The sequence below is a fragment of the Erythrolamprus reginae genome, chromosome 1 (assembly GCF_031021105.1).
Source record: "Erythrolamprus reginae isolate rEryReg1 chromosome 1, rEryReg1.hap1, whole genome shotgun sequence".
Taxonomy (NCBI): domain Eukaryota; kingdom Metazoa; phylum Chordata; class Lepidosauria; order Squamata; family Dipsadidae; genus Erythrolamprus; species Erythrolamprus reginae.
The window spans coordinates 97,924,949-97,948,532 of record NC_091950.1 but is presented as its reverse complement, the minus strand read 5'-3'; the positions used below and the strand labels follow the sequence as shown (position 1 = coordinate 97,948,532).

Here is a 23,584-nt window from a genome sequence, read left to right as displayed (position 1 = left end):
CTTTGAAGGGTAGTTCATAAGACCCATGAATGTACTATCGTTGTGAGATACTGCAATTCTAGAACTGATGGTCAAGTATATCTAGTCATTTGGGGGGAAGGCAGGGGACATGGTTGTATAATTTTTTAGTGTCTTTTTGCTCAACTTCCATTACTGGACTTCTTACAAACCATTAAAACGTGACATTTTAAGAGAGCTCTTGCAGTGAGACTGATAAAAATAGAAAGCCTCCATTTATAGATTTTATTCTGAAGTTTCAGTGTTCCCTGGATGCCAGAACATTTTCATTATTTTGTTTCTAATTCCAATTATTCTCTTGCCATACCATTTTTTTCTTTTGCCTTATAAACCTGAAAGTGGGAAATGTAAACCACTTTGGACTTGAATGGCAAGTAGGTAGGTGGATAGGTAGGCAAAGAGCCAATTTACTGTAGTGATTAAAACAACTGGTTAGAAACCAGTAGAGTAGGAGTTTTCATCCTGCATTAGGGACAAACCAATTGAATGACCTTGGGCCAGTCACTCCGTGTTAGTCCTGGCAGGTAATGGCAAATCACTTCCATGTTCCAAGAATCCTTACCAGGAAAGCTAAATGTCCCGGTAGTTAGTAAGATCAAAGCCAGGTAGAGGGTGGGAGAAAGGGAGGGGGAGAGAAAGAGAGAGAGAGGGAGGGAGGGAAGGTGAAAGAGAGGGAGAAAGAAAGAAAGAAAGAAAGAAAGAAAGAAAGAAAGAAAGAAAGAAAGAAAGAAAGAAAGAAACTGTGACAGGCAGAACTAGCCTAATAGTAACATTGACATGTTCATTAACATGTTGTTCAAGAACAACAAACTGTCTTCACATGTCACCCAAGCTCTTGGTATGAAATACAGTAGCTGTTGAGTCCAGCTTCTTCTGGCAGTACCTTTGTTTCTGAAAAAGCCATCTCAAGATAATATATATCACCTGTGTATGCAGATAATTCATTTTAGCTGAAGTATTTAGGAAAAAATTATCCCACTGAAATCTGTTGAAGTTTAACATAAGCTGGATTCATACATCATTATATTATGCTAATCCTTAATGCATCTTGTTGGTTCTTTTAACTGCTCTAGTGAAACCCGCAAATGATTGCTTGAAAGCATAACTTAACCGATCCATTTGATGACCAGTTAGCTTATTATAATATTTAAACCTAACTATAGAATAAGGAACACCTTTACAATTAAGAGACACCTAGCAGAATTTAATTTTTTTAAATTCTCCAAGTGAAATGATGAGGAATGAGCATGTTAAGATTACGATACTAATTTACAGTAATACCTCGTCTTACGAACCTAATTGGTTCCCGGGGGAGGTTCGTAAGACGAAAAGTTCGTAAGACGAAACATTGTTTCCCATAGGAAACAATGTAAAATCAATTAATCCATGCAACAAAAAACCCCCCACAAAAAACCGGCGCCGTCCGGCTGTCACCTTTTGAAACAGCCGGGGGGCTTCTCAGTGTCCTCCTGAACCCGAACGCCAAACCCGAACTTCTGGGTCAGCATCCCAACTGCAGATAAAGCATCAAAACTATCTTCTAGGAGAAGCAAAATTGTGACTGCAAATCTCCACTGCCTTGTGGCTCTATCCATAATTGGCAAAGGTTTCAGGAGTAAACCTTGAAGCAAAATCAGGAGCCGGAGTGCCGGAAACAGTTTGTGACTGTGTGTAGGCATGTTCTGATAACTCCTGCGACATAGCTGGAACCAATCATATTGGCTTTGCCATTCCATTGGATTATTTCAGAGACATGGAGAGGGGGGATCTGCTGGTTGGATAACAGTCTATTCTCCATACTAACCTACCCAGGCCTCGTGCTCTGGTGAGGTTACTCCAGCTTTGCCTGTGGCATTTTAGAAACTCTTTCCAGAGCATGATACCATAGTCTTTCGAGATTGAAGGATGCCAATGATGAAGTATAATAAATAATTAGAATTCTTAAATGGCGGACTGCTTTCAGCTGTAAATAATATTAATCACATTTTAAAATGAAATGTATTCTTGAAATTTTTGGAAGATGCCTTTTCAAATAAGTCTATCAGTTTAAGTCTCTACCAAAAATGGATGACCATTACATGTTAACAAATTAGATGTTAAATTAGATGTTTATGAAGTAGTACAGAAAACCCCCCTGCTATCTTGCAGTTGTCCAGATTTTAGCTGCTCAGTTGTAAAGACTCTATTCTCCTAACATAATAAATTGTACCATAAGGAGTTGGCCTGCATTGCAACAATTGCAATTCAACTTTTAACTTGAACTATGTTGTCTAGACCGGTGGTTCTCAACCTGGGGGTCGGGACCATTTTCGGGGTCGAATGACCATTTCCCAGGAGTCATCTAAGACCATGGGAAAATTCCCTCTGGTGATAGGAACTCCACTGCCTTGTGACTCTATCCATAATTGGCAAAGGTTTCAGGAGTAAATCTTGAGACAAAATTGAGGCGTCTAGTGCCTTAGAACGTATTTTTACAATTCATCCAATCAGGCATTTACAGTGAGGGTGAACCTCTGACCTTCCTGCCAATCAGCTTAAAGCTCTGTTGGGAGAATTGGTGCTAGACTTATGGTTGTGAGTCACCACAACATGAAGGAACTGTATTAAGGGGTCGCGGCATTAGACAGTTAGAGAACCACTAGAGTACATGTCCAAGAAAATAGTTTTAATCTGAATCTTCCTTTTTTATGACAGCTGGGTGGTACCTGTCTCCTGGGAGTTGGAATCTGGGTCATAGTTGATCCCACAGGATTTCGAGAGATCATGGCTACTAACCCTTTGCTCTTTACTGGAGCATATATCATGCTGGCTATGGGAGCTATGCTCTTCTTGCTGGGATTCCTTGGTTGCTGTGGAGCGATCCGTGAGAACAAATGTCTTCTTCTTTTTGTAAGTACAACTGAGTGGATTACTTTTTCCAGTGTATCTACTTGTGTGTTATTTTGACCTGTCTAGAAAATAATCTTATAAATTGCTACAATTTACTTATTTTAAATTTCACATATTTGAGCCATTCATGTCCCTCAGAAGATGACTCTTTCTTTTTGTTACTCCCATTACACCATTTAACTTTAAGGCATTTTCATCCCAAAGGAAAATAATATAAATTAATTAATTATAAATTAAATTAATAATATAAATTATTTTCCTTTGGGATTAAAAAAGGAATATATAAATCAGCATTGTTAAATCACAATTCAAACAGTTGTCTTCTTGAGTGCACATAAAATGAAAATTATGGTTTCTGTAAAATTATTTTAATATCATGCATTTTAATTATTTAATACCATGCATTATATTTTAAATTCGTGGAATAAGAAAAAATTCTTTGCATAATTTGTAGAATTACTTAAAATGCTTCCAACAGTTAAAGAACTGTGGAAACAATTAAGTGTATTTATAAATATCAAGTATATCTTTTCAATCTCATATTATCAACTGCCTAAATGGAAGGGAACGGAGTGGAAGTTCGTTCATTCATTCATTCATTCATTCATTCATTCATTCATTCATTCATTCATTTATTACATTTGTATGCCACCCAATTCTGAAGGACTCTGGGAAGAGTCCTTCGGGAGTGGACTCATAAAGCATGAGTCAATAGTTTCCTGTAAAACCAGACAAAGAACTTTCACAAAAGCCTAGGACAGGGATGGTGAACCTTTTTTCCTTCGGGTGCCGAAAGAGCATGGGTTTGCACTATTGCACATGCTTGAGTGCCCACACCCATATTTCAATGCCTGGGGATGGCAAAACAGCTTCCCCACCCCCTGGAGGCCCTCTGGAGGCTGGAAACAGCCTGTTTCCCAACTTCTGGTGTGCCTAGTAGGCTACTGTTTCACCCTCCCCAGGCTCCAAAGGCTTTCCTGGAGCCGGGGGAGGGTAAAAACGCCCTCTCCCATTCTCCCGGAGGCTCTCTGGAAGCAAAAAATGTCCTCCCAGAGCCTCTGTGTGAGCCAAAAATCAGCTGGCTAGCACACACATTCACATTGGAGCTGAGCTAGGGCAATGGCTCGCATGCCAAGAGATATGGCTGCATGTGCCACCTGTGGCACCCATGCCATAGGTTTGCCATCACTGGCCTAGGACATAAATTTTTATCTATAGCCTATTGCAAGAGTGTCAAACTGGCAGCCCAAAACCAGATGCATCACACACAAGCCAAGAACCCCTCCCCCCAGCTCCACGAATGGGGAAAACATTGTGAAATTTCACGTGATGGTATAGTGACTGGCAAGTTTGTGTATTGCAGCAGAGGCGGAATAACAACGTGGACACAGAGCTGGATTTAAAACTGGGTCATTTTTATTAATTAAATTAAAATTAATTTAATTCAACCTAACATGGACCCGCAGAGCTCAACTGAAATACTTCCGGGGCAGAAATGACATCATAAAAACCTCCGGGGCAACATAGGATGTAGCTCCATGCTGATCCAGGTGAAGGGGCCACGCCCTCACCTGGATCCCAGCCATGCCATGCATGTGGGAGGTCTTGCCGTCCAATCCCTGAAAGGGGATTGGAATGGGCGAGACCCAGAGGCAGGTTCTCCCCAATTGCTCAGGCCGATTTAAAAGGCACCATGAGCCCTTGGAGAGAGTCTGCCAATCATCCCCAAAGATGCCCAATGGAGAACACGCAGTTGCTAAACACCTCCCAATTTCCGCCCCTAACCTGCCAACCCAATGACCAGAGGTAAGCAAATTAGAACTAATCGGGGAGCGAAGCACCCCCTGACCATCTGTCCCATACCGCAGTGTGGAATAGATGAAAAAACGGTCGCAGAAAATACCGAGACCGCCAAAAATTCCTATTCGCCCCCCTAAGGGCGACCCTTGTAGCACACTGAAAGATAGGGAGGGAGGGCAGGTATTCGCCTGCTCATTGTCTGGGGCGAAAAGGAGGCCCCGAGCCTGTGCAGCCCTTTATATAGGGCTGGCAGGCTCCGCTCCGGCAACGTCATCGGCAAGCGCCGATGACAAGGCATGGGCAGGATCTCGCGAAATCTCGCAAAATCAAGGCCATTCAAAATGGCGGATGAGGCCGAGGGCCTCGTTTCATTCAAAATGGCAGATGAGGCCAAGGGCCTCATTTCCCTGGCCCTGTCGCAAATCCTGGCTGGCGTTAAGTCGCCGGCTGGGCATTCTCATTCCCAAGTTTGTGTATTCTCATTCTTATTCATGCATCCTAATTTGTAACCTGTTGCCAGTATTGCTTTTCTTGGAATAAAATTTGTGTTTTATCATCCGCCCTGTAGCTAAAGAATATGCTTTGCCAACCTAGAGTTTTGAGGAAGAAAAACTCTCAAGAGACCATAGTTATGCCCCAGACTTCCAATGTTGTTTAACTCACAAAAAATCTCTATAGGTTCAGTCTTTGTGGGGTATTAGATGCATCCATATGTCAACCAACTTGATCAAGAAGATCTGAGCTTCACAATCATATTTAATAAGTAGAGCCTTGACATGCTCCAAGACATGCTCTGTGGCAGAACAAAAGAAATGTCAAATTGTGCTACATACATTCAAACATTTTTTCCTTCTTTTTCTTTTTAATTTTTATTTGCTCACTTCTTGTAGAGGCAAATCATTTGGAGCAATAGTATAGCATCCACAAAGATTTTGCCACCATTTCAACTGTGTCCATATTTTATTTTCTTGTGGCTCGGGCTGAAAATGACCCAGATTGGGCAACTGGTTCATGTTTATGATGGGTTTAGTGTCTCGAGGTCACATGATCACCTTTGACCTTCTGACAAGCAAAATGAATGGGGATGCCAGATTCATTTAACAGCCGGTTACTAACTTATCAACTGCAGTGATTCACTCAACAACTGTGGCAAGAAAGGTCATAAAATGGGGTGAAACTCACTTAACAAATGTCTCACTGAACAACATAAATTTTGGGCTCAATTGTCCTAGGTCAAGGACTACCTATACTTCCCATTCTTTTGTTTCTGGATGGACTAAGTACGGGGGACAGACATCTTCATACACAACTCAAGAAAGTGAAAATGGTTATACAGATGGGAGTTGGATACAGGAACTTCTGTTGTTTTCTAATGACAGAAAAACAAGGAGGAGAATCAAGCTCCTAACCTTCTACAACCTAGACAGGTGACAGTCAGATCAGATTAGCCTCTGGTCAGTAGCCTCTGGTCAGTAGTGGGTCCTAAAACCTTGTACTATCAGTTTGCCCTTGCTCCCGCACTCACCTGCAACACTTCTAAGTATGTTGAGAAGCATTCCTGACAGTTGGTCGGAGCCTCCCGCAACCGGTGCTACCAATTCTAAGCATCAGGCTGAACTGGGAGCAACCCACCTCTGCCTCTGGTGTTTCCTAAGCAGCTCTCATCTTTTGGGAGGAGAATGAAAGAAGTCTTGTTGACAATGCTGCATGGATGCTGCATGCCAAGGAAGATGGTCAGAGGACTTCAGATATCCTCAATTTATCTTATCACTTGTGGGAAAGTGTTCTGCATTTCCTGTCCAATTCAATGAGTGTCAAATTTTAATTTAACTGGCAGGCCAAGGTGGAGCTAAAACACATCATAGCAGGCTGGTTGAAACAACTGGCTAATTGTATGGGCTAGGCATGTTAGGTTCATTGCTTGGTTTATGTAGTCTCTCAGTGTCTCAGTTTATTTCCATGTTTCCATTTTGTTGATACAACAAATACACACATACATAATTTGGCAAAAGCTAGATATTGAGATATTTTATACTAAATAAACTATATGTTCCACTAGCAAAAAAAATGTGTATTCCTGCAAAAACTGAATTTTTCACTCATTTGACTATTTACGCCTACTTTCATCTTAAATATGCAGGGTGGGAAAAGTGCTGTATATCAGTGTTTGTCAAGGGTGTGCAAAATAGCATTTTCTTTGGGGTGGGGGGGGAGGAATGGAGTTGTTACAAAGAATTGATGCTGGAAAATGATTACCGTATATACTCGAGTATAAGCCGACCCGAGTATAAGCCGAGGCACCAATTTTTGCCACAAAAACTGGGAAAACGTATTGACCCGAGTATAAGCCGAGGTTAGAAAATGCAGTGGCTACTGGTAACTTATAAAAATGGAAAACAATAAAATTACATTAATTGAGACATGTTTTAGAATATTTATTTTAAAGAAAACCAGTAAACTAGCTCTGTAAATTTAAAAGAGGGTAAACAAATTAACAATATTAACAATAAATTAAAAAGTAAAAAAAAGTAGCTCGATCAGGAAGCTAAAACCTAAGAGTTAAAATCCTTCAAAACTGGATTCCTTCTCATCATTAATTGGATTTACATTATTGTTCTGTTTTTATATATGCTGTGAGCCACCCTGAGTCCTTGGAGAGGGATTGCATACAAATCCAATTAAATAAATAAACAAACAAACAAACAAACAAGTGTATCCAAAGAAGAGCTTCAGCATTAGCTGCTGTGAGGTTATCAGCATAGAAAACCAAATAGATAGATAGATAGATAGATAGATAGATAGATAGATAGATAGATAGATAGATAGATAGATAGATAGATAGAAATAGATAGATAGATAGATAGATAGATATAGATAGAAAGATAGATAGACAGACAGACAGACAGATAGAAAAATAGATAGATAGATAGATAGATAGATAGATAGATAGATAGATAGAAATAGATACAGATAGATAGATAGATAGATAGATAGATAGATAGATAGATAGATAGATAGATAGAAAGATAGAAAGAAAAATAGTTAGATAGAAAAATAGATAGATAGAAATAGATACAGATAGATGATAGATAGATATAGATAGAAAGATAGACAGACAGACAGATAGAAAAATAGATAGATAGATAGATAGATAGATAGAAAGAAATAGATACAGATAGATAGATAGATAGATAGATAGATAGATAGATAGAAAAATAGATAGATAGAAAAATAGATAGATAGATAGAAAGATAGACAGATAGAAAAAGAATTCCTGTCTAGCTCTGCCTCATAACACATTATTAGATCCTATCCAAGCAAGGACAGCAACTACCACAAAATACCATTTTTTAAACAGTTTAAATCCTTTCAAAGGAGGGGGAGGAGAATCTGACAGCAGGGGGCCTTTTTAATCCGACTCACCATTGCAAATGGCTGCCTTCTTTGCTTGAGGCAGGGAGAGGAACTACAGTGTGCCAGAGGGGACAAAAGCTGGTGCCTCCTCGCTCTGGCTCAAGCAATGGCGCCCTCGTGTGGTGACTTTGTCAATGACCCGAGTATAAGCCGAGGCTGTGTTTTTTCAGCCCATTTTTGGGGCTAAAAAACTCGGCTTATACTCGAGTATATACGGTAAGTGTGGGGGACATGAAAAAAAATTGACTTGGCAGAGAGTTTGGATGGAATGGTTGTTATCTATATCTTAATTAGGGGAAAGGTGTTATTTTCATGGACTAATTAAAACGAACGTCCTCCCACAAAGTTTTCAAATATAGATGAATCAGAGGCTTCCCAGGAGAAATTTCTCAGTGATACATAATAAATGCCTGAAGCTTTCAAGTCAAGTATAAATTCAAGGAAAGTGTACAGCACAGCTGAGAGATGAGAGAAACATGCATCCCCAGGGAAGTTCTTAAATTTCTTTCTCTGTAGAGATTATTTCTCATGTTATGTTTTTATACAAAAAAATGTTGCAGTTGAATGAAATATAACTTGCTCTTCATAGCCCCTAAAGCCTGTCTAGTGGTTGGACTTGTTTTTTAAAAAATAAATTGCAAAGGTTTTCTGGGGGGGGGGGGAAGTTAGCTCATAGAATAACCTAATTATATTCTAAACCCTTTGATAATGCACGCTGTACCTATGATTTTTGCAAATCTACAAAGTAATTTCATCAGTAAGAAGATGCCAATCCTAGTGTGCTCTTTAAAAAAAAAAAAGCAACCAATACTATTTGCTCCACCTCATATTTAAGGCAGTTTTACTTTACATACACAAGTGTGAACATGCATCTAAAAGAAATTTCTTAAATAACTAAACAAAAATATGCACCAGAAAAGAAATATGTATATCCAAAGGTGAAAGAACATCCACAATTAATCATAAAACGTGGGAATAATTGCTTGAATTAATTTACAGGTACCCTGACCTCAGTTCTTATCTTTGATTCCAGAACAGCAATTTGATTGATTGATTGATTGAATTATTAAATAAATAATTAAACAAATACATGCATACATGCAGACATACATACATACATACATACATACATACATACATACATACATACATACATACATAATCAGATGACTTTGAAGCCTGTTTAATTCATCTAAGAGTTAAATCCAAATATTAGATGTATAGCTTCTGATTGATGATCATGGCAAATCCCCATTTTTTATTTATTTATTTACTTATTTACTTATTTACTTACTTACTTACTTACTTACTTACTTACTTACTTACTTACTTACTTTTTGATTTGATTTGATTTGTATGCCGCCCCTCTCCGTAGACTTGTTTTAATATTTCAACAAAGTTAAAAACATGTTATTATACGAGGACCGTTAAAATTTTGTTAACCAATTTTTGCTTGTAAGGAAAGTTCCTGCAATCCTTTTTCTTCCATCCATGGGGAATGAAACCTGCTGTGTATTTCAGATAAATACGTACAGTATCTGCAGGATCTGCAGCTTTCATCAAAACAACAAAAGAACTAATGTGCCATTGCCCCTCGCGTTGTACTCTTTTTGGATGTTTGTTTGTTTGTTTGTTCTATTTATGTAGTTGCCTGTCTCATATGTGTGACCTTGAGTGGTTCACAGTCACAGACTTAAAAACAAAAACAAACAGTAATTAAAAATAAACAACCAAAATGGAAAACATAAAATTTTTTTAATTAAAATTTAAATTGTGAGAGTGTACAGTCCATAAAGTGACAATACAACCAGGTAACAGGCTCAATACCATCATTGGATCTTCAACCACAATGACAAGGCCATGTCTTCAGATCCTTCTAAAAGGCCTGCTGGGAGAAAAATGTTCTAAAAGGAAGATGCTGTGGCAGAAAAAGCTTTTATTTTGGTTTCAGATGACATTTCTTAGTAGAAGGACCCATATTATGCTTTCTTGCCATTTCTGATGGAACAAGTAGATTAGATTAGATTTATTGGATTTATATGCCGCCTCTCTCCGCAAACTCGGGGCGGCTCACAACAATAATAAAAAACAGTACATAATAACAAATCCAATACCCACCAATCTAATTACAATTTAAAATTAATAAATTCATAAAACAGTCCCAAAATATATAAAAAACAGACACACAGTCAATCAATCAAATGGCAAAACAACATGGGCAAGGGGAAGATGCTTTAGTTCCCCCATGCCTGATGGCAGAGGTGGGTCTTAAGGAGTTTACGAAAGGCAGGGAGGGTGGGGGCAATCCTAATCTCAGGGGGGAGCTGGTTCCAGAGGGTCGGGCCCCCCACAGAGAAGGCTCTTCCCCTGGGTCCCGCCAGATGACATTGTTTAGTCGACGGGACCCGAAGAAGGCCGATTCTGTGGGACCTAACCGGTCGCTGGGATTCGTGCAGCAGGAGGCGGTCCCAAAGATATTCTGGTCCGGTGCCATGAAGGGCTTTATAGGTCATAACCAACACTTTGAATTGTGACCGGAAACTGATCAGCAACCAATGCAGACTGCGGAGTGTTGGACTGATATGGGCATACTTAGAGAAGCCCATAATTGCTCTCGCAGCTGCATTCTGCACGACATGAAGTTTCCGAACACTTTTCAAAGGTAGCCCCATGTAGAGAGCGTTACAGTAGTCGAGCCTCGAGGTGATGAGGGCGTGAGTGACTGTGAGCAATGACTCCTGGTCCAAATAGGGCTGCAACTGGCGCACCAGGCGAACCTGGGCAAACGCCCCCCTCGCCACAGCTGAAAGGTGTTTCTCTAATGTGAGCTGTGGATCGAGGAGGATGCCCAAGTTGCAGACCCTCTCTGAGGGGGTCAATAATCCCCCCCCCAGGGTAATGGACAGACAGATAGAATTGTCCTTGGGAGGCAAAACCCACAGCCACTCCGTCTTGTCTGAAAAGTGGACCCCCAAATGTCCCCATACCATGTACAGGTTTATAAGACATTACCATCACTTGATTTTTGCAACATCATCAAGCGTTATAAAAGACATTGGATTTAGTTTGCAGTGCAGCTTTACTTCATATGAGTCCTCCAATTGACTCCTCTGATTTCTATAATTTCCCCTCTCTCATTTGTCATGCAGAAATTAAAACAAAGGTGCCACCTAAAAAGATGCTTGTAGTTTCGTACCTAAGCCATTTTGCAGCTTTTTGTGAGGTGGGAGATGTTCCCCTTCCTTGCCATGTACAAAATAGACTGGCCTGGTATTTAATTTTAATTTTAGTTCTAGCAGCAAGAAGAAAGCCTATGAGTAGCACACAGCAACTTAAATTTTAGCATCTTTTTTTGTAGGTTTTTTTCCACCTTCTTTACAGTGTTCTTGGAAAAGGAGCACATTTTTGATAGACTTTGGACCAAAGAAAACATTTGGCACTTAGGATTCCCCTCTCAACCTCTCTTTCTTTTTTCCCCATTTCAATGCCTGCTTCTTTTTTATGTTTATTTTTCCAGGTTTCTTTTTGAGCCTGAAAACAAGTGATATTGCTTGTGATGTAATGAGTTAAAGTGATGTAATGAGTTAAACCTAATGTCCCACAGCTGACGTTAGAACACCATCTTTCGGCTTTGGCAAGGGGAGATTTTGCCCAGGTGCGCCTGTTGCCCCAGTTGCGGCCCTATTTGGACCAGGAGTCACTGCTCACAGTCAGTAATGCCCTCATCACCTCGAGGTTCGACTACTGTAATGCTCTCTACATGGGGCTACCTTTGAAAAGTGTTTGGAAACTTCAGATCGTGCAGAACACGGCTGCGAGAGCAATCATGGGCTTCCCTCGATCTGCTCATGTTACACCAACACTCCGCAGCCTGCACTGGCTGCCGATCAGTTTCCGGTCACAATTCAAAGTGTTGGTTATGACCTATAAAGCCCTACATGACATCGGACCAGAATACCTTCTAGACAGCCTTATGCCGCACGAATCCCAGCTACCGATAAGGTCCCACAGAGTCTGCCTTCTCTGGGTTCGGTCGACAAAACAATGTCGTTTGGCAGGCCCCAGGGGAAGAGCCTTCTCTGTGGTGGCCCTGGCCCTCTGGAATCAGCTCCCCCTGGAGATTAGGACTGGCCCCACCCTCCTTGTCTTCCGCAAACTCTTAAAAACCCATCTATGTCGCCAGGCATGGGGAAATTGATTCCCCTGGCTGTCCCGTTTTATGCATGGTTTGCTGAACTGTGTGATTGTTTTTAATAAGGGTTTCTTAATGTGTTCTGTTTTAACATTGGATTTGTAGACTGTATTGTTTGTTGGAAGCCGCACCAAGTCCTCGGAGAGGGGAAGCATACAAATCAAATCAAATCAAATAAATAATTAAATAAACAAACAAACAAATAAAAAAATAAACAAACAAACAAACCATTAAAGTCTCACATCTTTATATGACTCTTAAAGCAGCGGAGATATTTGACCTCTGAAAGCTGAGTTGACTGCAGAATTTTGGGTGTTGCAGCCCCAGGAGGCACTAGATATTTACAAAAGGCTGGCACATATTTATCAAATGCAGGTAATCCTAGACCTATGACCACAATTGAGTCCAAATTTTCTGTGACATTTGTTAAGTGCATTTTGCACCATAGTACGACCTTTCTGGCCAGAGTTGTTAAGTGAATCACTGCAGCTGATAAATTAGCAACCCGGTTGTTAAGCGAATCTGGTTTCTCCACTGACTTTGCTTGTCAGAAGGTTACAAAACGTGATCACGTGAGTTTGGGACACAGCGATAGTCATAAGTATGAACCAATTGCCAAGCATCTGAAATTTGATTTTGGGGATGCTGCGAAGTTTGTAATCGAAGAATGGTAATAACTCACTTTTTTCATTATCAGAACTTTGAATGGTCACTAAATGAACTGTTGTAAGTCAAGGTGTACTTGTAATGGTATGTGATGCAGAGTTGGTGAAGAGTTGTCCGATGGCGCAGAAGTACCTGTACTTACAAACTTAATTTGTTCTGTGACCAGGTTCTTAAGTAGAAAAGTTTGTAAGAAGAAGCATTTTTTCCCATTGGAATCAATGTAAAAGCAAATAATGTGTGCGATTGGATAAACCACAGGGTGGGGGGAGTCCCTGTTTCCTCCCAGGAGATTCCTAGAGAGGCCCCATGGAGGCTTCTCCCCGCCTTTTCTATCCCTGTTTCCTCCCAGGAGATTCCTAGAGAGGCCCCAAAGAGGCTTCTCTCTGCCTTTTCCAGTTATAGTTTTGGAGGCTCAGGTTTGTGAGTGGAAAATGGTTCTTGAGAAAAGGCAAAAAAATCTTGAACACCCGGTTCTTATCTAGAAAAGTTTGTAAGTAAAGGCATTCTTAGGTGGAGGTACCACTGTATTGTTGTCTATGAACTTCATAAATCCAAGTGATTGGTCATAATGGTAATGGAATAATCAGTGATAAACAATGAAATATACATGCCAAGTAAAAAGTAGCATATATCCCAGATGATCAACAGCTTTAATAGTGCATCAAACAATCCCCTAACTCTGGTGGTTTGACATTTCATAGTCATTTTCTTAAGCTATTTATTTGGCAAATTTGTTCCAATCTAGCTGTCAATTTCTAAACATGCTTTAGTCAGTTTGACCTATTCTTACTATTATTTTATCAAATGTTAAGGCAGATGTCCACTCTAGATAAATAGTAATGTACATTTCTTTTTCTTTTTCCCCTCTTTCAGTTCTTCATGTTTATTTTGCTAATCTTCCTGGCAGAACTCTCGGCTGCAATCTTGGCATTTATCTTTAGAGAAAATGTGAGTATGACGATGATGGAATGTTCTTTGGGAATTTGCAGAATTATATTCAGTTGGACTTCTGCTTTATAAATTTGCCAAGCAGTGCTTTGTTCAAGTTACTAAGCAATTTGAAACCACCCATTGAAAGTAAACAAGCACAGCTTGGGTCATGTATAAATGCTTTATGGATAGAAGACAAACCCTGCTTTTCAGGAAAAGGTCATCTTTAAAATTGAATTAGCTTTATTTTGTGAATTTAGGGGTTAAATTGATGGTTTGAGACTTTTTAAAGATTCAAATGTCTGATCTCTGGGAGAGCATTCCAAGGGCCTTATGATAAGTCGAACTTTCCCAACTGAAGACAAAGAGATCTTGGTAGTGCATATTAGGGTCCTTAGATGGTCTCTACGTAGATCTTGGAGAACTGCTGAGATTGTGGCTTCTCTAGCAGGACTGCTAGACTCTAACATTGGTAGAGTTTAACATTGGTAGAGTCTAAATTTCCAGAAACTTTCCAGACATTAGTAAAAAGATAACAGCATATCACTCCTGAAGCTAGTGGGCACAATCTCATTGAGAGAAGTTTTTATATCTGCATGAGATGTTAGTAATAATGAAAAAGGCATATATATGAAAATTATCAATGAATGAATACAATGTGATCCTTTGTCCTCCTGTCATTACAAATCTAGCAGAGCTTTATATACTGCTCAGAAAAATAAAGGGAACACTCAAAATACACATCCTAGATCTGAATGAATGAAAGAAATATTCTCATTGAATATTTCATTTGCACAACTATTCCATTTGTACAACAGCATGTGAAATTGACTGTCAATCAGTGTTGCTTCCTAAGTGGACTTTTTGATTTCATAGAAGTTTGATTTTTATTATTATTATTATTATTATTATTATTATTATTATTATTATTATTTATTAGACGTATGCCGCCTCATTCCGAGGACCCGAGCGGCTCAGAACATGCAATACAAACAATATGTATACAAATCTAATAGTTAAAATACAGTAACTAAAATCTCATTATATAAAAAACAGTCAATCTACTCAATCACATCCATACATAACATTTAACGGTCAGAGAAGGGGGCATGATCTAGCTGCCCCATGCCTGGTGACATAGATGGGTCTTAAGTGTCTTGGGGAAGGTGAGGAGGGTGGGGGCAGTACGAATCTCTGGAGGGAGCTGATTCCAGAGGGCCGGGGTCAACACAGAGAAGGCTCTTCCCCTAGATCCTGCCAGATGACATTGCTTAGTCGATGGGACCTGGAGAAGGCCAACTCTGTGGGATTTTATTGGTTGCTGGGATGAATGCGGCAGAAGGTGGTCCCGTAAGTATTCTGGTCCAATGCCATGTAGGGCTTTATAGGTCATCGCCAACACTGGAGTGTGTCCGGAAACCACTCGGAAGCCAATGTAGGCTATGGAGTGTTGAAGAAACATGGGTGTATCTGGGGAGATCCATGACGGCTCGCGCTGCCGTGTTCTGTACGATTTATAGTTTCCGAACACTCTTCAAAGGTAGCCCCATGTAGAGAGTGTTGCAGTAGTCGAGCCTTGAGGTGATAAGGGCATGAGTGACTGTGAGCAGGGACTCCCTGTCCAAATAGGGCCACACCTGGTGCACCAGGCAAACCTAGGCGAACACCCCCCTCACCCCAGCCAAAAGATGATATTCTAATGTCAGCTGTGGATTGAGAAGGACGCCCAAGTTGCGGACCCTCTCTGAGGGGGTCAGTGATTCCCTCCCCCCTCCAGTGTAATGGACAGACAGATGGAATTGTCCTTGGGAGGCAAAACCCACAGCCAGGGTTGAGTTTGATCCTATTGGCACCCATCCAGACCCCGACAGCCTCCAGGCACTGGCACATCACTTCCACTGCTTCGCCGAGTGGACATGAGGTGGAGATGTACAACTGGGTGTCATCAGCAAACTGATGGCACCTCACACCATGCCCTTGGATGATCCCACCCAACGGTTTCATGTAGATATTAAGTAGCAGGGGGAGAGGACTGACCCCTGAGGAACTCCACAAGGGAGAGACCTAGAGGTCGACCTCTGCCCCCCCCCCAACATCAACTGCGACCGACTGGAAAGGTAGGAGGAGAACCACCGTAAAATGGTGCCTCCCACTCCCAACCCCTCCCGCCGGCACAGAAGGATACCATGGTCGATGGTATGGAAAGCCGCTGAGAGGTCAAGGAGCACCAGGAAAGAGGATAAACCCCTGCCCTGGGTATGCCAGAGATCATCCATCAGTGCGACCAAAGAAGTTTCCGTACTGTAGCCGGGCCTGAATCCTGACTGCTGAGGGCCTAGATTTACTTGAAGTTATACAGTATTCTATTTTTTAAGTGTTCCCTTTATTTTTTTTTAGCAGTGTATTTGATGATTCTTCTACTTGGGCTTATTTCATCATTGTATTTACTCTAAGAAATTTGATACAGAAAAAAAAAATTACACATTTATCCCACCCACTCCAAAATTCTTTTGATAGTCTATGACAAAATCAAATAATTGTAATCCGCTTATTTTGCTTTGTAAAGTTTATCTATCCACTAAATGTTGTTGTACAAATACAATTTAGAGGGGAGGGAAGAGAGGGAGGGAGGGAGAGAGATATGAAATATTTGGTTTGTCTTTTCTTTATCATCATGTGTTCAAAATACTATATCATTTTATGAAATACAAGAAAACAATGAATTTAGCTTGCTATTTCTGTGGTTCCACTTTTTCAACTTCTCACAGCTGCCCAGATTACTTTGTGGTATTAAATAAATACAAAAAAGGTAATTTGCGCAACAGATTTTTTAAAAATTGAGGCTGTGAGTGTGAGAACCAGTGGGAGATAAAAGAAGTTATTGGGCAAAAAAAATATGTGGCTTATTTCTCAAGACTATTGTGGATATTCATTTAAGCTATATTCTCAAGTGATATTTGGTTGGCTTTTAGCTACTTATCCTGTAGGACCTAAGGGGGAAAAAAGATCCCAGCTGAATATTTGGTGGGTTTTTTGGTGTTGCAAAACTACTTTAGGAGACCTGTGTCTGACCTGCTGCTTTTATTGTTTTTCTTCCTCAACTACTATGGCAGTTGGATTTGCATCAATATATTTATCCAATTTTCTATTAAGTATTGTATTGATTTTGATTGTTCCTAGGACAAATATACTGTAGAATTGTTTATGAGTTGGGTAATTGCTCAGTGACTAAGAAACCAAACTTGCTGATTGAAAGGTCAGCAGTTCAGCAGTTTGAATCCTTAGTGCCACTGAATCCCTAGTGCCTTGCTCCCATTACTTGTCCAAGCTTCTGCCAACCTAGCAGTTCGAAAGCATGTAAAAATGCAAGTAGGGACTACTTTGGTGGGGAGATAACAGTGTTCCATGCACCTTTGGCAATGCTACATGACCACAGAGACGTCTTTGGACAGCACTAGCTCTTCGGCTTTGAAATGGGGATGAGCGCCGCCCCCTAGAGTCAGAAATGATTAGCACATATCTGCAAGGGGAACCTTTAACTTTACTTTTAATTGACCATGTTTCCAAAAAAAGCCCACTGCATTTAAATGACTAAACATTTGTAAATAGCAGAAAAAAATAAAGTAGAAAAGAGCAAACTAAGCAAGAATATCTTACAAGAGAATAAAGCTCATGGATAGCAGATCTAGGTTCATGGTGAGCAGGATGCATAACTCCTATATGCCAAATGATTCCCTTTATAGTGCAGAATAGAGGAGAGAACACCTATTTTCCATTCCTATTCTGTTGCTATTGCAATAGGATAAAGTTGGAATAACCAAAGGCTATTTTAACTTTTCAAATTAGACGTGCTAATTAACCATGCTATTACAGTGGTACCTCTACTTAAGAACTTAATTCATTCCGTGACCAGGTTCTTAAGTATAAAAGTTTGTAAGTAGAAGCAATTGTTTCCATAGGAGTCAATGTAAAAGCAAATAATACATGCAAAACCATTAGGAAAGAAATAAAAGCTCAGAATTTGGGTGGGAGCAGGAGGGGGAAGAAGAGGAGGAGGACATTCGCTACCGAAGGAAGAAGGTGAGGTGAGGGTAATAAAAAAAAAATCCAAAACTTTAAGGCTTAAAAAAAATGAGGGACTCTGAGGCGTCGAGGAGAGGCACGATGCTGCCTCCATACACTGCACCAGAGAGAGAAACCCAGGCAGGCCAGAGGGAGGGGAACCTCCTGCTCCTTTAACCAAAAGGCGGCTGCTACTGCTGCTGCTACCTGCTTCCTCTTCCTTTCCATACTGAAGGGCTTCCCTCTCCTCTCACCCACTTTGTAGCCAGTGGCTTTCCTTCACTGTGGTCACTCCTTGGTTTGGCTGAAGCCAAGTTGATCCGGCCAGGGCAAAGCGCCCCCTTTTGCCTTTCCGTGCCCATACGCTCCAGGAAACAACCTCACGCTGGGTGTATGGGAGGCAGCGTGAGGGAGTCAACACATTGAAGTGGTTTATTCCCTGTCAAAAGCCCAGAGAAAGGAAAATGCTTTGTTCGCTCTGGACTGCCAAAGCTCCTTAAGCGCCACCGAAAGGCTCCTCTGGCAGCCCAGAAAAGCCTGAGATGGCCAGGATTAAAGGGGGAATGGCAGGAATCTGGCCAGGCCTTCGTGCTACTTTCAAATTTCCTGGGAAATTTTGCGGGCTCAGGTTCTTAAGTAGAAAATGGTTCTTAAGTAGAGGCAAAAAAAATCTTGAACACCCTGTTCTTACCTGGGAAAGTTCTTAAGTAGAGGCATTCCTAGGTAGAGGTACCACTGTATTTCCTGGGGGTTTTGAGTTCTGAGAATACTAAGCTGTTTTCCTCCCTTCCTTCCTTTGTAGTTCATCTCTCTTCCTCTGTCTCTATCTCTTGCCTGCCTTATATCCTGTTTTGCTATTGTTGATACTTAATATTACGGTCACCAAAGCATTAATTGCTAACTGAATTGGCATGCACGTTGATCAGATCTGGCTGAAGAAATTGACCGGAAATGTGCTGGAAGCAAAAATAAAACTGGAAATTACTCATATTCATATAGAAGAATTTTACATGGATTGTATTGTCCCAATGAAACTTCATTTCCAAATTTTAATAGAGGTCTTAGAGAAAGATGTGAGTACAGAACCAATATTAAAACAACCAAATCTTTCCAAAGATTAAAAACATAGAAGGCCTCTTTTGATGGTCCCACAGTTGAAAAGAAGGAAATGCACTTTAAAAAAATGTAAAGGCTTCCCCTTTTCTCCCTTTTTACAAGGGGAGAACCAAAACTGCAGTGACAGTGACTGCTCTCTAAATAGCGATCACTTCCTCAGCAAATCTGTTATGGTCTGGTCAATACGGTCTCTATTTTCTAAATTAGTGACATTCCTTCAGGAGACACAAGAGAAAGACCTCACAGCAAGAGAAAACCACATATGTAATCTGTCAAATTATATCTTTGAGTATGACCAACCCAGATACATGCACAGATAGCCACATATGTGCACAAATCAGTGGAAAGGGGCAGAGTTGAGGGATACATTCCTGTGGTAGCAGGAATTGGTAGCAGTCAAATTCAGAGGAAGCAGTTCTGAATTTGTTGCAATATATGGACAAGAGCACCAACCAGCCAAATACAGTAATACCTCATGATACGAACTTAATTGGTGCAAGGAGGAGGTTCGTAAGATGAAAGGTTCATAAGACGAAACATTGTTTCCCATAGGAAACAATGTAAAGTCAATTAGTCCGTGCAACCAAACCCCCCCCCCCCCCCCGCAAAAAAAACGGCTTTCGGCGACTGCTGGGAAGCCGCGCGGCTGTTTTAAAAGGTGACAGCCGGCCTGGGGGGCTTCCCAGCAGCCCCCCGAACCCGGGTTCAGGGTTCGGGGGGTGCTGGCAAGCCCCCCAGGCCGGCTGCGACCTTTTAAAATACCCGCGCCGCTTCGCAGCTGTCTCCCGAAGCCAAACACGGATTTTCGGCTTTAGTGTTCGGCTTCGGGAGACAGCTGCGAAGCGGCGCGGGTGTTTTAAAAGGTCGCAGCCGGCCTGGGGGGCTTGCCAGCACCCCCCCGAACCGAACCCGGGGTTCAGCAAAATTTTGCCTCTTCTTACGAACTTTGTTCGAGTTACGAACCAGTGTTCGGGAGGCTTCTGGGAAGCCCTGCCGCACGGCTGTCACCTTTTAAAACAGCCGCGCGGCTTCCCAGCAGTCTCCGAACGCCGGTTCGTAACTCTAAAAAAGTTCGTAAGAAGAAGCAAATTTTTTCTGAACCCCGGGTTTGTATCACGAGTTGTTCGTAAGATGAGGGGTTCGTATCTTGAGATACCACTGTATATAAAAGCCAAAAACTACTCACACATTACAAAATCTTCAGAACCGTAAAGCCTACAAGCTTGAAACTTAGCATGCGTGTTTCTCTTGGCTTCTAGGTGCTTGCTAAGAAAGAATTTTTTGAAATTATTATTTATTAGATTTGTATGCCGCCCATCTCCGTAGACTCGGGGCGGCTCACAACAGTGACAAAAACAATACATGGTAACAAATCTAATAATTAAAATCTAAAATAACAGTTTTACATTAAAAAGTCTAAAAAGAAAAAAACCCAATAGATAAAATACATACACACAGTCATAACATGCAGAAAACTACATAGGCAAGGGGGGGATGTCTCAGTTCCCCCAAGCCTGATGACAGAGGTGTGTTTTAAGGAGTTTACGAAAGGCAAGGAGGGTGGGGGCAGTCCTAATCTCTGGGGGGAGTTGATTCCAGAGGGTTGAAGCCGCCACAGAGAAGGCTCTTCCACTGGGTCCTGCCAGACGACATTGTTTAGTCGACGGGACCCGGACAAGACCAATTCTGTGGGACCTAACCGGCTGCTGGGATTCGTGTGGCAGAAGGCGGTCTCGCAGATATCCTGGTCCGGTGCCATGAAGGGCTTTATAGGTCATAACCAACACTTTGAATTGTGATCAGAAACTGATCGGCAACCAATGCAGACTAATATCTAATGACCATCAGATCATTAGTTATTTCTTATATTATTATTAATACACTCTGATGCTAAGGAGTTAAGAGGTTCTACACCCCCTCCCCAACTCTGTTCCAACTGCCAGTGGATGTGGTCAGGATATGACTCATTCAGCCTATGGGCTGGGAGTTTAAACATTCTACTCCATGCTAAGGAGTTCAATTTTGTAGGGAAGCACTGGTATCCAGCTACTAGTAAATAATAAAATCAAGATCAGCTTTGATGATCTGGCCTTTATTATGGGATAAATATATGTGGTTATATATGTGGGATTGGGCACAGAATCTCATTCAAGGACTAGCAGCCCCAGATTGCTTTTCAAAAAAAGATCTAGTTGGTTTGAGTCCTTTAATAACATAACAATACAAGTGGGGCAGCTAGGGAAACATTTTTAAATGCTTTGTAGCCTTGATAGTTTTGACTAGCAGAAGGACATTAACAAAAATAAAAAGAGCATAAGAGGATATTAAAATACTTGCAGGTTGAATCCTTTAGGGCATGATTCATCAAAGCAGCAGAAATACTTGACAGCCAAGATTATTTACTTTCCATTGATAGGAGAATTTGATTAAGGGGATTTGAAAATAGTTATACCACTTGGTATGGAAGCAGATTTTTCTCTATCACTTACAATACACTTTGTACGAAGTTGAATAGGAACTTTAATTTGTCAGATTATCATAATGGTGTGATACTGTTGCTTTCCAATCTGATATTAGACATACTGACTTATTACTTCTAATTGGAAATTTTAAGGGTGATACTCCCATATACAGTATTCCTCATGTTGAAAAAGATGCTGTTGTGTAAGTTTATATATTCGTTGCAATTGCATATAAGTGAACAAATTAAAAAGCGGTAACACTCCCCATTAAAAGCAACCCGCTTAAAAGCAATTGAGGTTGACTACTGGTGACTGTTCCAGGCAACCATATAAAAGTGGTTTGTCCTTGTCTTTTTGTGGAATGCCTGGATAAAGGTTAATTGGTGTCTTAAGCACATCCCAAAAATGATGTCCCTTGGTGGAACTGAAAGTACCACTTCACTAGAGAGAAACAAATGCAGTTTCTGATGCTACCTTCATACCAAATATTTAAAGTTTAGTGATTCACCATACCAAGGATGACAGAGAAGCATTTTTAACAATGCAGGTTGAAGTTGAACATGGCAGATACTGTAAGGAAAATTACTTTTTAAAAAAGGGGAAAAAAACATTCAAGTGTGACAGCAAAAGAATTAAGGGCATGGTAGCTTGGGAAAAAACTCTTTGCTGTTTTTCTTTGCATGGTGATCTAAGCAGATGCTTATTATACTTAATGGTTAATCCAACTTTAGCTTAACTGGATATATGAAGGTGTACTGGAATTTTTAAATCCAGGTCTGGAATTTAATATATACAGTATGTGATTTTCTAGCCCAACTATTAGATGAGACGACCTTTCATATTCATTTGGAATGGCTTACTTCAGTTTTTACCAAACATTATTCTTAATTTCTATTTAAATAAAAGGTTATTTTGAAATAACCCAAAATAAATGGCAGTCTAATGCATGTTTACAAACTCACATAGTAATTAGCAACTCTTTAGTTTTTGACACAAAAGATGGGTAAATTAAGTCTGGAGCTTATATTCATTCAAAGAAAGGCCTGAAAAAAGGTTTTTGAATCTCCGCTGGCTTTTTCTAATCCTCATGTCTCCTTTACGTTGTTAGTTCAGCTCGGAAAAATGCACAACAAACACTATGAATATATTGTAGACCTGTGTCAGAGCACTTACTCATTGAATCTGAAACAGGAAAGAATGGTAACTATAGTGATAATATTGTGGAGCACAATGCCTGATTAAATTGAATGGTGATGAGGTGATTGGAGTGATCAGCTCCTAATTAGCACTTCAATACGCTGTATCACAGAAACCATTTCCTTGGATTATGGTCAAAATCAGCCTCATCTGTTATTGGAAAGGATGATAGGTAAGGTTTCTATAACATAGCTCTTGGATACATCCAAATAATTAATTGTTTTTATTGGCCAAAATCTCACAAAATAGGATCTTTATGTTCTCATGTGAGTTTGGGGCTTTTTCGGTTTGATTTTTTAAAAAATAATCATATTTGACTGTGAAAGTATATGAAATTTTAGAACGATTTAGAATAATTATCAAGAAGGAAGGACACAATCTTGTTCACTCTTTCTAAGGTAGCCACACCAAAATTTGCTGGTGTGTCATAGAAAAGCGAAGTCATAGAAAATTATCTTCCCTAGTCATAGAAAAGGGAAGATAATTAATTGTGCTTTGAAATAATAGATATCCTTTAAAGAACATTAAAGTACTCAGATAAATTAATAATTTTTTTTTTAATATTGCACTTTTTGTTGACGCATTTTCGCAGCCTGTTCTTAATGGCTTCCAGCTTGTCTTGTGTTATTATGGTTAATGCTGCTCTCGACACAGCCCGTCTCCCCCTCCGAGGAAAAAATAATTGATAAACACAGTTTTCCTTGTTTTGCAAGGCAGCACAATTTCATTTGAGACAACATCCTGCAGCCAAACTGTTTGCATCACTACATGGGGTTAAATAATATAGCTGAATAATTAATAGCAGAGGGGAAAGAAGAGATTAAGAATCCAAACGGGA

At 40.4% G+C, this 23,584-nt stretch overlaps 1 protein-coding gene across 1 annotated transcript in view; it reads left to right on the top strand.

Annotated features, from left to right (window-relative positions):
• TSPAN18 (tetraspanin 18) overlaps nt 1-23,584 on the top strand; it is a 215,966-nt gene that overhangs the window by 166,540 nt on the left and 25,842 nt on the right. The window contains exons 5-6 of the mRNA XM_070760586.1: nt 2,713-2,907; nt 13,853-13,927. Of these exons, the coding sequence (XP_070616687.1) occupies nt 2,713-2,907; nt 13,853-13,927 (270 nt within the window). The remainder of the gene's footprint in view (nt 1-2,712; nt 2,908-13,852; nt 13,928-23,584) is intronic.